Raw genomic sequence first — 15,964 nt, forward strand, 5'->3', positions numbered from 1 at the left:
TTGTGGTTCGATATCAAACTTTCCATTCAGCCCTGGTCTTTTCTGTGCAAATACCTGGAATTCTTCAATTTTGTTGAATGCCCATACTTTCCCCTGGAAATATATAGTCAATTTTGATGGGTAGTTGATCCGTGGTTGCAGGCCCAGCTCTCTTGCCTTTCTGAATATTGTATTCCAAGCCTTACGGTCTTTTAGTGTGGAGGCTGCCAGATCCTGTGTGATCCTGATTGGTGCTCCTTGATATTTGACTTGTCTCTTTCTGGCTTCTTGTAAGATTTTTTCTTTTGCTTGAAAGCTTTTGAATTTGGCAATAATATTTCTAACCGATTTCTTCTCTGGGTCGAATATGGTGGGTGTTCTATGGATCCTTTCGATGTCTATATTGCCCTCTTGTTGTAGGACTTCAGGGCAATTTTGCTGAATAATTTCTTTTAGTACGGAGTCCAGGTTTCTATTAATTTCTGGGTTTTCTGGAAGACCAATTATTCTCAAATTGTCTCTTCTAGACCGGTTTTCTTGGTCTGTCACTCTCTCATTGAGATATTTCATATTTCCTTCTATTTTTTCAGTCTTTTGACTTTGTTTTATTTGTTCTTGTTGTCTTGAGAGATCATTGGTTTCTAATTGCTCGACTCTAGCCTTTAGGGACTGGTTATCGGCTATAATCTTTTGGTTTTCGGCTATAATCTTTTGGTATTCCTTTTCAATCTTGTCATTTCTGGTGTTCAATTTGCTTATCAGTTCATTTGATTTCTGAGCCTCACTTTCCAATTGCAAGATTCTACCTTTTAAACTGTTATTTTCTTGCCAGATCTCTTCCATTTTCCTCAGAATCTCAGTTTTGAACTCTTCCATAGCTTGTGAGGAGTTTTCCTTATTTGAGGAGGGTCCGGATGCTTGTTTGTTCTCCTCCTCTGTTTGCTCGGTTGTCTGGATTTTCTCTGTGTAAAAGCTGTCGAGTGTTAAAGACTTCTTCTTTTTGTTATTATTCTTTCTCTTCTGAACCTCCTGATGCTGAGTAGCCATCATTAGCCCAGCAGCTTCTCAGCTTTATCCTCGGGCTCAGTGTCTGTTCCCAATCTATTGGCTCCTGAGGTCTGAATTCTGGTTTTTTCCAAGGTCAAGCCCCCTGGTGGGCCCTCTTGCTTGATCCTCTGCTGAAGGTTTCTTTACAAGTCTCAGGGCGCTGCTTCCACAGTCGTATACCCGTCTGCACTGGTTCCCCACTTAGGCTTAGTTCTGCCTCCACCCACGCCTCTACTCAGCCGGCACTCTGCGCGCCCAGCGTCCTGCACCAGCGCGCGCACTCAGATTTCGCGTGCTTTTTTTGACTTAATGGGGTCCTAAGTCTTGCTGCTGTCAGGAACAGGTCCCGGAGCTGCTGATGACTCGATGGGTGCCCCAAACTTGCTCTATTTCTTTTTAGCTGGGTTCGGAGCTATAGGTGAGTGTGGAGGGGGTGGGGGTGGGGTGGTTGCTCAGCTCGCGATTGAGTGAGTGAGAGCCCTTTTTAGCCTGGAAATGTCTCGATTCCACGTACCTTCCACGCTGTGCCCTGTTGTGGGGTTCCTCCGTTCGTCTGGACTTGTTTTTATGTCCCCTTGAGGAGTTTTGTATGTTTCGGTCAGGAGAGGTTAAGAGCTGCTTCTTACTCTGCCGCCATCTTAACCCGGAACTACCACTTAATACATTCTTATTGATCATTGCTATTATTATTATTATTCCCATTTTTCATATGAGGAAAATGAGGCAAGTAAAAGTTAAGTGATTTCCCCAAGGTCACACTGCTAATAAGAATCAGAAGAAACATCTTCACTCAAGTCTTTTATAACTGTGCCTCCTAGCTCCTTAAAATGATCCTAATTCTGATATTCTGATATCTGTGCTATTCTCATACACAGTATCATACTGTATAACTCTGGTCTTTCCCATATCTGGCATTTTCACTTATAAATCATAGCCTCGGGGGGAAGCTGGGTGGCTCAGTGGATTGAGAGTCAGGCCTAGAGACAGGAGGTCCTAGGTTCAAATCTGGCCTCAGACACTTCCCAGCTATGTGACCCTGGGCAAGTCACTTAACCCCCATTGCCTAGCCCTTACCACTCTTCTGCCTGGAAACCAATATACAGTATTGATTCCAAGATGGAAGTTAAAGGTTTTATAAATAAATAAATTATAGCCCCAATTTCAGAGAAATATATTTCAGTTCAATATTCACAGAAACTTCTATTAATTAGAGCTGTCAAAAAGTGGGCTGGGCTGCTCATTGCAGGTGAATCCTGGTTGGTTACATGTTAGCAATATTGTTATAAAATGTATTATTTGGCGGGGATTAGACAAGTTGACTGACCTCTGAAGTTCCTTCTCATTCTTCTATTATCTGAATCTATGATTCATTCTGTAAAAATCTAAGCAAACTTCCTGTCTTGCTATCATTTGTTGCATCTTAGTTTCCAAGTTTTTCCATATGCATGAATAGGTTTGTTCTTATTCTAACATGGTAAGTCAAACTTATCAGGGGTACTTAGTGTTCCTGTAGTTATTCCATACTTCAAAAGATCCAATATCCATTGTACTTGCCATCCCTTGGACACTGGGCATTTTTCCAATGTTCCAAATACATTTTAAAGTTGAGTGTGTGTGTGCGTGTGTGTGTGTGTGTGTGTGTGTGTGAGAGAGAGAGAGAGAGAGAGAGAGAGAGAGAGAGAGAGAGAAAGAGAGAGAGAGAGAGAGAGATTTATTTGAATACCTACAGGAGACTCTATTGGCCAAAGGGTTCAAGAGACCATAGTGTGACTAAGCACTTGCTTTCATAGGAAGAGAGTCCAGTTAGAGCCCAGTAAATGGTCTTCATTTCAATATCCTAAGTATAAGCTGTGAGTATCTCGCTGCTTTTCTGTGCTAAAAGCATTCCCAGTACTGCATACAGATGGCCAATAGAAAAGTAAAAATCCTACCTTGAGCTGGTTATCACTTTTGGTCTTGCTTGTTTAGACTAGATCCTACCTTGAGCTGGATATCACAGGTCAGAACAATTTGGTCTTGCTTGTTTGGACTAGTAAATTGTGTTCAAACTAGCATTTCCAGTGTGAGTGTTTGCTAAGCCCTTTTTTCAGGGCTGTTCATCTGCCTTTGGTGTCCAACCATCACCCAACTCTCACCTATGACTTCAAGAAACTACAGCCACACCACAGTAAAACTTGGCAGATGGATTAAATAAACCAGGTTGAGAATAACCAACGGGCCTCAAACCCATTGGTGAGTTAGGGGGATATCTACCACAAGCACAAGTTTCCCCAGCAAAATGGGCAGATTAAAACAGTTTGTTCCAATGGCCATGAAGGTGACTGAAATAGGCACTGTGGCACACTTAGAGTTTGGTCAGACATCAAAGATGCCAAGGTCATCCACTGCATGCTGGGCTGTGGCCAGTCATCGTGACTTTTGTCTTGCCAATGGATTTCTATGACTGAAAAAGAGGAGGCTGATGACTTTGTGCAACTCTGCCTCACTTAAATCTAATTTACTCATGAGTCAGTCCATTACCCTGTGATGTCATTGGTCTTCTTTGAAATGAAAGATGAACAAATAATATCTTACATTGTCGTGTTTCAAAGTTTCCAAAACACTTTCCTAATGTCTGAGAGTACAAGTAGAATGTAAGCCTTTAAAAGGCAGGGAATGTTTTATTTTTCATCTTTGTTTCTGCAGTATCTACCATGATACCTTGCACGTCAAATAATAAATTTATGCTGAATTGAAAGTCTTATTATTCCCATTTTACAGATGAAGAAAATAAGGTACAAAGAACTCATAACTTGCCCAGCATCATAGCTGTTCTGTCTCCCAAATGTCAAAAAATAAAAAAATAGCTCAATGATAACAAAAGCACCCATTTCTAAATCTCTTTTCCTCTTACAGAGGACTTTTCCTCTCCATAGACATATGAGGTAGACTGGATAAATATCATTCTCCACATTTTGCAGATAAGGAAGCCAAAGATCAGAGTGGTAGGCAACAAGTAATAGGGGCTGGAGGTAGTTAACAGCACCAGGCCTGGAATCAGGAAGACCTCAGTTCAAATCTGGACTCAGATACTTCCTAGCTGTGTGATCCTGGACAAGTCATTTAATCCTATTTGCCTAACCTTTCCTCTTCTGCCTTAAAGTTATTACTAAGACAGAAAGTAAGGGCTTAAAAAAAAGAGCAAACAAACAAATAATAGGGACAGAATCTGAACCCAGGTACCCTGACACCAAAGTCAATAAGTATTCTTTCTTTTTTAAAAAATTATTTTTAATTTAATTTTAAACATTTACTCTCTTAGTAACAAGTTTAAGACAAAAGGACAAGGGCTAGGCAAATGGGATCAGGTAGCTAGGGGAAAGTGTCTGAGGTCAGATTTGAACCCAGGTTCTCCTGACTCCGAGCATGGCACTCTAGCCACTGTTACACCTAAGTTGTCCCAAGTATTCTTTCTACTACATGATTGCTACAAGGTTCAATAAATAAAAAGGATTCAAAGCCAGGCATTTTTGACTTCCCTTCAGCATCCTTTGCCTTATACCAAGTTCCCTAGGACATTAAGAAATCAAGGAAGTACATTAGACCCATCTTTGTTCTTGGGGAGCCTTCTACATTCAAATAATAACAACTCGTCTTTGTGTAATAAATAAAAAACAATAGCTAAATCTCTAGTGCCTAGCCCCGGATTACATGGCTCTGGAGTAGTAGAAATGGACTTGAATGTAAATCTTTTCACTCCCTGACCAGTGCTCAAAGATTCACTGTTTTCTTGAACCTTCCTAATAAACCTCTGTATATTTGCCATTTTCTTTGTCAGTCAAGGGATCCCTTGTAAAACTCTTATTAACACCACTAATTCAGCTTTCTAACTGGCTGAATAGACAAGTCTAAAGGGCTGATTCATTATACTCTCCCTTTAGGTGGTCTTTTTGTATTTCCTCTCTATTTCCATTTTCTCCCAAAGGAACATAAGGGTAAGGTGATGTGATCATAAGAGCCAATACTTTGATATCTGAGGGGAATAAACTCTGATTCCCAGAATAGTAACCAGTAGAGGGAAACCAGAGCTTCTCTCTAGAGTGCTGTCACCAATGGGAACTCTCTTCCTTTCCCCTGGTTCACCTGAAACCTGGGGTGCTGGGAGGCACTTCTCTGTGGTGATCATAGAGGGCAATACAGAATCAACAGAAGATTGTAAGTGTGAAGGATCACTAGAGAAGGGATTAGGAGCCTGTATCTGTAAGTTAGAAGAATGTTCTTTACGTTAGCCCCAGGCTCACATCCTTTTCCACACTTTAGTTCCTGTGTCCCCCAGGAATATCATCACTCTCATACCTTTCTTCTGGGCTCCACGGCTATGCCGCTGTGGCTACAGGATGTAGAGGAACCTAGCTGGTACAGTGGATAGAGCACCAGGCATGGGCATGGAAAGACCCGAGTTCAATTTCGACCTCAGATACTTGTACTAGTTGTGTAACCCTGGGCAAGTCACTTAAACTGTTTGTCCTAGTTTCCATATCTGTAAAATGGGGTTAATAATAATAATACATACTTCCGAGAGTTGTTGAGAGGATCATATAAGCACATAGCATCGTGCTTGACACATAGTAGGTGCCAAATAAGTGTTATTATTTTTAGATAGTGTCTCAGTCTTGGAGTCACTGGAAGACCTGTATTCCAATCCTGCTCCTAAGTAGATTGTGACCTTGGGCAAGTCATTTAACCTTTCTATGCCTCAGTTTTCTCATCTGTAAAATGAGTGGCTTGGACTTAGTGGCCTCTAAGAGCTCTTCCAACTATGATCCTATGTATCTTAAAGCATTACATGATTCTTAATTATTATTACTATTATCCCAGAAATGAAAGGAACTAAAACTGGGAGATTGCCTGCCATAGCAAAGGGAAAGGGTCAGTTGATTGCTTCTGGTCTCCACTCTTCAGAGTGCAGTGATGACAGAGCACAGAGTCAATGTGGGTCACTGGTGCCAGCTTTTGTGATCACTCCAAATGATAAGAAGCTGAGGGTGTAGGTGATAGGTGGGGGCACATAGATGTCTGTCTAGAAATCTGGGTCAGTAAATAATTGGTATTACAGTTTAGGTAACTAGGTGGCACAGTGGATAGACCACTGGGCTTGGAGTCAGGAAGACCTGAGTTTCGATCTGGCCTCAGACACTTATTAGCTATGTGACCCTGGGTAAGTCATTTCATTGTTTTTGCTTCCTTTTCCTTGTCTGTAAAGTGAACTGGAGAAGGAAGTGGTAAACAGACTGCAGTACCTTTGCCAAGAAAACCTTACAAAGGGTCTCGAAGAGTCAGACACAACTGAAATGACTAAACAACAACAGAGGTTGAACTGGAGCTCAGAACCAGTGTCAGGACAATGTCCTCATCCCAAGATGGTGGATGGATAAGTCATGCCAGAAAAGATTCCGCCTACACAGCAAGCACTCAGCCCCCAGTGTGCGTTCCCAGATACAAAGGCTCTTTCATGGTCCTGATTCTCCAAAGCTCAGGATGTGTGAAAGAGCAGACCCTCCTCAGAATTGTCCTTCCCTCCATAACTAGCACTTTCTGGCAGTCAGGCATGAGGAAGGCATTGGGAAAGTTGATGGTAGGGAGAGGGAAAGGGGCCAGGTAGAGGAGGATATCAATTCCTGTTTCTTATTTTAACTACTTATTCCTGCTCATGGAACTGAACTCAGTCAGCAAGTGCTCCTTTTTCCTTCCCTTCCCTTCCCTTCTGACATTTTTTTTAAAACCCTCACCTTCTGCCTTAGAATCAATACCAAGTATTTGAAGGCAGAAGAGTGGTGAAGTCTAGGCATATGGGGTTAAGTGACTTGCTCAGGGTCATACAGCCAGGATGTGTCTGAGGCCAGATTTGAACCCAGGATCTCCCATTTCCAGACCTGGCTCTGTACCTACTGGGCCACCTACCTGCCCATCATCAAGTGGCTGACAATGCCATCAGACCCTCTGACTTTCACTGCCCAGGGAGAAAAATCTACCCTAGCAATGGCTCTATGGCAGTGATGGGCAAACTATCACCTGTGGGCCAGATGTGTCCCCCTGAAATGTTCTATCCAGCCTAATCTGACAAATACAATGAGAAGGATACAATACAACAAAACTTCGAAAGAGTTGCCTTAGAAACAGACTGACAGATGAAAATTTCCTTTGGCTCCTCTTTAAAAAGTTTGCCCATCACTGCTCTATGGAATTCTGCCCCTTGCAGCCTAAGGCTTGGGATTTGTAATTAGATATGAGATATCAATAAACATATTTACATCATAAACAAGCATTTCTTACACTCTTGCTCATTGCAAGGAATTGCTCTAAGTTCTCTTCCAAGCAAGTTTTCATCCTAACAACCAATAAATATTTATTAATTGGCGACCATCTGCCAGGCACTAGGCTAAATGCTAGGTTTACAAAAAGAGTTTGCAAAAGACAGAACCTGCCAGAAAGGAGCTCACCTCTACAATTTTTTACTTTGGGGGAGGGTAGGCCCATGATTTCATCTGTGTATAGAACTCCCAGAGAGGAAATGCCTTGGCATTATTGATTTGAAGGCAATACATGAATGGTTAAGTGACTTGCACAGGATCACCCAGACCGTATGTATCAAAGGCAAGACTTAAGTACATATTCTCTGGCTTCCCAGACTGGCCTTCTCTATACTGTTATCAGGCAGCATTTCACATTTTTTCATACTTGCTAATATTTCACTCATTAGAGATTCATTTAGTTTTAACAAGTATCTTAGCAAATCTTTTAAAATGCCAATGTCCCTGCCGGAATTAAAGGGGCTATAAGTAATTCACAGTTTAGCATAAATTAATTTGAATAAATTGCTTCCTTCCTAAAGCCTAATTTGGAGATAATAGAAGATTTTATGAGGGTGGAAATGTAACAAGTACAGATTTTGGGGAAAAGAGAAGTTCTAGGTGGAATGTGATTATGAGAGGCAAAGGGGGGGGGTGAGAAAGGAACATTTAAACATTTCACACTTTATAGGATGGAAGAGAAGAGGTGCTGGAAGAAATGGAGCAAGAGAGGCACAAAAAAGAGAAAAGCAAAAGCTGTGGCCCGCAAGATGGAGGACTCAACATTTTCTCTGATCTTCACGATCTTTCAGAGCTCTCTAAAGCAGAAGTTGCAAACAAAAAGAAAGCAATTTTTAGCAGTCTCCATGTTATAGGACATCAAGAACCTGAAAGAATTCTTTCAGGTTCTCCATGAACTCCATGAACCAATCGCCCGTCTCATTCTCACTTGGCACCTCCTTCCCAGCATACCGTCACATCACAGGCTACTGACCGACCCAAGGGCTTACACCAAATACAACCCCACATTCCAGCTTCTCCCCCTCTCCAAGTGCCATGGGGTTCCAAGTTCCAAAATGCAGAAATTCGCTGAGTCCACAAAGTAACCACAGCAGCAGTCTGTACTACACATAGAACTCTGTGGGAGAGTGGAGGAACAGAGAGAATGGGGCAGAACATGTGCCTGGGTTTGTAGTCCAATTCGACATTATCCTCGGACTCAGCCTTCTCCCAGTTCCATAAAGATCCAAACTTTCAATGGCAGGAGTTTGACCAGGCTATGATAGTACCAGTATAGCAATGCCTTCTACTGCTGGTCCAGACAACTGAGGAACAGAGAGAATAGGACAAGATACTGTGTATATGGTAGGTTAGGTGGTTCCAGTGAACCTGAGGGAAAGAGCCCAGCATCCATTTGTCTCCTTGCAAGTCACTGGGAGGGAAGGGAAGGGGCAGTTGGATAACTTAGTGGATAGAAAGCCACATCTGGAGACAGGAAGTACTGGGTTCAAATCTGACCTAGCTGTGTGAGCGTGAGCAAGTCACTCAACCCCCATTGCCTAGTTGCTCTTCTGCCTAAGAACTAAGGGCCTTATCTTCCATCTTAGAATTAATATTGTGTATTGGTTCCAAGGCAGAAGAATAATAAGGGCTAGGCAATGGAGGTTAAGTGTCTTGCCCCGGGTCACACAGCTAGGAACTATCTGAGACCAGATTTGAACCCAGGACCTCGAATAAGGGTTTAAGGGGGAAAAAATCACCTGGGGCAAAAAACTATAGTGGTGAACAATTAATACCTGGTATGAGAGGAAGCTGAGATGCTTTGAGATCCAGCCCCAAGGAAAACCATCAGAATGGAGGGACTCAGAAGGTAAATAATAAAAGAAAATGGAGGAGGGGGAAGAATGAAATTACCAAAGATCTCAAGAGGAAGAAAACTGAAAGATCTTGAGCATGAGCAACTGAACCAATGGGGAAGACATTGAAGGCAAAAGGAAATATGGCTTTTAGATCTAGTAACCAAATATAGGCATTCATGGATAAATACTACGAAATAAAGGAAAATGATTCAACACCTTATGAAACAGACATCCTTGTGGATTTTGTGGAGAATGTGGAACCACAACATGCTATTCCTGAGTTCTTTAAAAGAAAAATTAACATTGTAAGAATAGAATTTGTGACCTGCATGACAAAAATAATTGGTAGAAGAGAAAAGATTGAATCTATAGTAGCAAATCTCATTAACAAAATAAGAGGACAATTGATTGAGAATGCAAATACACAAAAGTAAAAGACAATCAGGGAGAAGAAAAGCAAAAAGCAATACCATTAAAAGACAGCATGTGTGCCGTACAAGCAAAAAGATTGAAGATAGAATGTGTTTAAACCACCTAAGGGTTTAAAGTCTCCCAAAATAGCATGCTGAAAACCCTGAATACCATAATGCAAGAAATAATACAAGAAAACTTCTGGGAGTTTCTGAAGACAAAGAAAAAAAATTGCCAGTTGAAAGTATCCACATAGTAGATCATCTCCTGAAAAACAACAACAACAAACCAACCCAAGACTACAAACTACAAACTCACACAGTGGTTAAACTGAACAATTCCATCAGTAAACAAATTCTGCAAGTTGCTGGGAGAAAGATCTTCAAATACAGAAGAAAAGAGTCAAAGCAAACTGAGACAGCATTATGTCTTTTGCCTCTTTTTACATCCCCAGTGCTTAGAACAGTGCTTGGCATATAGTAGATGCTTAATAAATGTGTCAGCAAATGTTTATTGATTGCTTGATATAGCGGATGGGAAATGGAACTTGAAGTCAAGAAGATATGTGTTCAAATCCTATCCCAGATATTTAATAGCTATGTGACCTTGGACAAGTCATTTCAACTTCTCTGTGCCTCAGTTTCCTTACTTGTAAAATAAGAGAGTTAAACTTGATGACTCAAGATCTTTTCAAGCTTTAAATTTATGATCCTATGATAAATTAGTGGACGAGGTAATGCTATGAATAGAGCACTGGGCTTGGATTCAGGGAGGCTCTTCTATGAGTTCACTTAACCCTCTTTGCTTCTGTTCCTCATCTGTCAAATGAGCTGGAGAAGGAAATGGCAAACCACTCCAGTTTCTTAGCCAAGCAAACCCCAAATGGGGACATAACTGAAAAATGATTGAACAACAACAAAAATGACATGGTAATAAGCTGCCAAAGATCAATTTCACATAATGTGTGAGAAGTTCAAATATGATCACTTAAATCAGTATAACCTTTCAACAGAAGTTAAATTCCTTGTTATAATAAAAGCTCATTTATTCATCCTTGATTTACTCTGATGGGCTTATTTAGTAGCATGTTAGAAATAGTACTAGTTCTAATCAGAAGAACTGGGTTCAAATCCTGCTGCTCATAATTAATATCTGAATGACCGTTTGTAAAACGAGGGAGTTGGAAGATATGGCCTCAAAGGGCTCCCCCAACTTTACACCTTCTGACGTGCCCCCACTCATAATTTATACCAAGCAATGAACTGATGAAAGAAAGATTGAGCTGAAATCTTGGGAAAAGGAAAACTAGACTGAGATATATAGGGAAAAAATTCTGACTCTAGAGTGATGGCATATATATGGTCTACTGAAGTTCACATCTATATTATGCTTATGTACTAATTTAGAGAAGAATTCCTGCATTAGATTCATCATAAACATGGGCCCAATGATGCACTGGAAGCAAAAGAAAAACCACTGATTCGGGAGTCCAAGGTCTTGAATCAGAATCCTGACCATGATACTCACTATCTGTGTGAACACAGAAAAGTCATTTAACTTTCCTTGGTCTCAATTTCTTCAACTGTAAAATGAGGAGATCACACTGGATGACCTTAGGGGCTCCCTTTCAGTTCTCCACTATGACATCCAGCCAGCCAGTCTGGGGAAGAGTGAAGAGCCAGGGAGGCACGAGGAGGACCACTCTTTCTCTCCCGGCAGAGATCCTTCTGGCTTTTGGTCTAATCATATCATAAAAAGCCACCTCCTCCTGAGCCAGCTACCTACAGGGTCCCAAAACTGTGGCCAGTCTTCCTCCCATTCCAGTGGGTCTAGGGTCAGGCTACCCTCTCTCCTGGAATGACTCACAGCCAAGCTATCGGTATACTGCCACTCCCACCCACCCAAGGGACCCCACTGTTTTTGCTCCAGGTGAACAGATACCTATTTATGGTTCTGTCCTGCCATGTAGGAAATAAATTTTGATTCCTATCTTCATTCAGAGTTATTGCTCATTGCTCAGGGATTAGTTTTACAAGAATGAACTGTTTCATCTAGAAACACAGTTACATTCTTCACTGTAATCATATACACATGGATACAAAACTTACACACACATAACTTGCTTCAAGTGGGGAGTTGCACTTGGGAGAAGCCAGGATCAAGCATTCCCAGGTCCTTCCTACTCTCTTAGCAACACAGAGTCAAAGACTATTGCCATAGGGAGGAACCTTAGAGATGATCTATCATGGACTAACTACTCCCAGAGAAGGGTACTTAGACTCTGAGAGAAAAGGACGGGGCCATACAAAGACACAGATGGAAGTAGATCTCATATCTTCTTACTTATAGTTTAATGGGAACTCTTTGAGAGAGTGAACTGTCTTTTACCTTTCTCTGTATCTCCAGTGTATGTCACAAACATAGTGGGTTCTTGCTGTGGTTCATTTGTTTCAATGTCCAGCTCTTTGGGACTCCATTTGGGGTTTTCTTGGCAAAGATATTAGAGTGGTTTGACATTTTGTTCTCCAGCTCATTTTACAGACAAGGAAACTGAGGCAAACAGGGTGAAGTGACTTGCCCAGCTAGGAAATACCTGAGGCCAGATTTGAACTCATTCTAGGCTTGACATTCTATCTACTGTGTCATCTAGCTGTCCCTAGAACTAACTTGTACATAAGGATCTCCATTGGTATATATCGACTTAAAAAACCACAAGTTAACATTATCTATGTTTGATTGTATTTTTATTTATTTTGTTAATATTTCCCCATTACATTTTGCTCTGTTTCTGGCTGTACTTGGGAGTGCTATCTGTTGTCCTCAGGCCTGGGCACCTCTGATTTAGAAACATCTCTGTTTTAAAGAGTTGCCTAAGGCTCAAAGAGAGGTTAAATGCTCAGGGTCACAAAGGTTGAAATGGAATAGAGGTCTTCCTGACTCTAAGTTGGCTTTCTGATCACTATATCCCATGCCTTCTCACTTTTGTGATTAGTAAAATTGTCAATTCATTATATTAACCATTATGGCCTTTTGCTATCATATATTTCCTTAATCAATAGGTATAACTCCTATCATGTAGGGATCTGTGAGTGTAAGATTATATATATGTGTATATGTGTATAGAGAGAGAGAGAGAGAGAAAGAGAAAGTAGTATACATATACTCCTCATACTTATATTACAAACATTATACATATAGTCCTCATACTTGGAATGATTGGGAATAATTGTCACAATTGGAAGAATCCTAAGAATCAATATCACTTCTTTCTTACAGTCCCTCTCTACTTGGAGAATAAGAAAAAGCAGTTACTCAGTTGGGGAAAAAACTATGACCAGAATGTTGACGGGTTTTGTTCTTCTAAGTTCTAACTTTTTTTATCTCCTGTAGTTATCCTTTGCCCTCACCAGTGCTCAACAATTCTAACCTGCTGCTATTCAACATCGAAGAAAATGGGGGAACCCCATTTACCACCAAAGCTCCAGGAAGACATCACCATCATCACCATCATCAGCATCAGCATCAACACCAGCATCAGCATCAACACCAGCACCAACACCAACACCAACACCAACACCACTCCAATTATGGAATACCAGTTCCTCTTGAGAGCAAAGATATGTCTCCTGGGATCCCAACGCCCAGTAGTAAGTTCATTAGACTTGACCAGCTGGATGTCTGACCCCTTTCCTTTGTGACTTGGAGTTCTGTTGTGTTCATTCTTTGTGGTGAACTGCCTCAAATGCAGAGGATGCCTGTGAAGGAATGTAAGGGTTTATAATAATAGATGTAGAACTGAAAAGGACCTTAGAGGCCATCTAGTTAAACTTTCTCATTTTACACGAGGAAACAGAAGTCTGAAGAGTTTATGTGACTTGTTCAATGGTCGATAAATGTTTATTAAGCACCTGCTACATACCAGGCACTGTGATAAGTTCTGGAGGTACAAAAAGAGGCAAAAGACAGTCCCTACTCTCAAGAAGATTATAATCCAATGGGAGAGACAAGAAAATGAATATGTATAAAGAGGCTATATAAAGGTAAAATAGGAAATAATTAAGAATAGGTAGACATTGGAATTAATAGAGATTGGGAAAGACTTTCTATAGAGTGTAGGATTTTAGTTGGGACTTAAGGGAAGCCAGGGAAGCTGGTAGATTAAGAAGAGTGTCTAACAAATGAAGACTAGCCAATAGAGAAAAATACCCAGAGCCAAGAGATGAACTGTCTTGGTCATGAAGCAGCAAGAGATCCAGTGTCACTAGACTGAAGAGGACTTATTAGGGATTAAAGTATGCTTTACTTACAGAAGACTGGAGAGGTAGGAGGCGGCTAGGTTATAAAGGGTGTTGGTTGCTAAACAGCATTTTTTATTTGATCCTGGAGGCAATAGGAAGCCACTAGAGTATACTGAGTGGGGGAGTAAAAGGTCAGATCTGTGGTTTAGGACAGTCATTTTAGTGGCTGAATGGAGAATGGATTGGCATGGGGAGAGATGAGGCAAGGTCACATAAGGAGCAAGTAGCAGAGTTATGATTATATCTTGGATTCTCTTATTCCAAATCCAGCAATCTTGTGATTGTTTGATGGTTAGATTTCAATGTTGTATTTAATGACGTGGGTCTTTAGTTATGGAAAACAGATGATGGGTTTGAAATGTAAGAATGAAATTCCATGTCCTCATAAGGTCATGATATTCTCAATTTCTTAAACTATTGGGAGCTCCCTGTAATGTTGCAGACCCAAGAACGGAATAATAACTGGAGTGGGATGAAGAATCCATGTTCCTCAGGTTACAGAAGAACATGTTCTCATTTCTTTGCCGGAGCTTGTATTTCTTGACCTACTGGGACACAAAGTGCCATTGTTGGCCTCGATAAATGACTACAGTGTACAGAACTCACTCAATCCCCTCAGGGAAGTCTGCCTTGGGTAGTAAATACTGCCAGCTTCCATACCACATTCTCACAGTAGTCTTTCTAACACTCAGCTGATGCAATAGACAAGTTGCTGTGTGGGCCATTGTACTGGGCATGACAATCAGGTCCTAGAAGGGCATTCACCAGCCACAGGCTCAGTTTCTTTGGCCTTGTTTAAGAATGTAGATTATATTACAGAGACAAGGTTGCCCAGGGGATAAAGGACATAATGAGGTAACATGAGTTCAAGTCCTGCCTCTGAAAAATATTAGCTCTGCAACCATACATAAGTCACTTAATCTAGCAGCTAGGTAATACAGTAGTTAGTGCCAGACCGGGAAATAGGCAGCTCTGGGTTCAAATCTGGCCTTAGGTATTTCCTAGCTGTGTGACCCTGGACAAGTTACTTAACCTCAGTTGCCTAACCTTTACCTCTCTTCTGCCTTAGAATTGATACTAAGACAGAAGTTTAAGGTTTAAAAATAAAAAGTCCCTTAATCTCTCACTTCCCCAGGAAACTGTTTATAAGGAAAAAAAGGAGGGAAGTACTTAGATGGCATCTACTATATGCCTACTCTATGTGCTAAGTGCTTTTCCAAATATCATCTCATTCAATCCTCAAAAAAACTCTGCAAGGTAGGTGATATTATTATCTTCATTTTATAGTAGGGGAAACTGAGGCACATCAAGTTTAAATGACTTGTCTAAGGCCATACAGCTAGTAAATGACTGAGGCTGGATTTGAATTTCCATCTTACCGATTCCAGCACTCTATCACCAAACCACCAACTTTCTTCTATAACTCCCGTTGTCACATTGCTGATTTACATTAGTGCTGATTTGCATCCCAATTTCACACTAGGAAATTCCCTGTAAGTCAGGAGAAACATACACAAAATGAGAAAATGTGCCATTTGGGTTCTCCCCCTGTCTCTGATATGAAGAGAAGTGTGACTCTGCATCTTATCAAATTTGCCGTTAGGATATATAAACCATAGCAGAATCTGTTCAATGGCTCACACAGTGGCTAGACTGCTGAACCTGGAGACAGGAAGATGCATTCTCCTCAGTTCAAATCTAGCCTCAGATACTTACCAGCTGTGTGACCCTGGGCAAGTCACATCAGCCTGGTTTCTTCAGTTTCCTCATCTAGAAAGGGAGCTGAAAAAGGAAATGGCAAAGTCTTCTAGTATCTTTGCCAAGAAAATGGGGTCACAGAGTTGGGCATGTCTGAAGATTGCTGAATAGCAAAATACTCATTTCCTTCCTTCCTTTCTTCATTCAACAAGCATTTATTATGCACTCATTATGTATGAGGCACCAGTAATTTTAAAAAAATGAAATACTTTCTCCTCTCAAGGAATTTACATTCTACTGGGATAAATCAAATGTACATAGACATAAGTGCCAAACACATTTA

At 40.9% G+C, this 15,964-nt stretch overlaps 1 protein-coding gene across 1 annotated transcript in view; it reads left to right on the forward strand.

Moving 5' to 3' along the window:
• EPB41L4B (erythrocyte membrane protein band 4.1 like 4B) overlaps window positions 1–15,964 on the forward strand; it is a 263,630-nt gene that overhangs the window by 185,869 nt on the left and 61,797 nt on the right. The window contains exons 16-18 of the mRNA XM_044660774.1: window positions 13,016–13,122; window positions 13,171–13,276; window positions 13,479–13,489. Of these exons, the coding sequence (XP_044516709.1) occupies window positions 13,016–13,122; window positions 13,171–13,276; window positions 13,479–13,489 (224 nt within the window). The remainder of the gene's footprint in view (window positions 1–13,015; window positions 13,123–13,170; window positions 13,277–13,478; window positions 13,490–15,964) is intronic.

This window comes from Gracilinanus agilis, chromosome 1, assembly GCF_016433145.1.
Source record: "Gracilinanus agilis isolate LMUSP501 chromosome 1, AgileGrace, whole genome shotgun sequence".
Lineage (NCBI taxonomy): Eukaryota > Metazoa > Chordata > Mammalia > Didelphimorphia > Didelphidae > Gracilinanus > Gracilinanus agilis.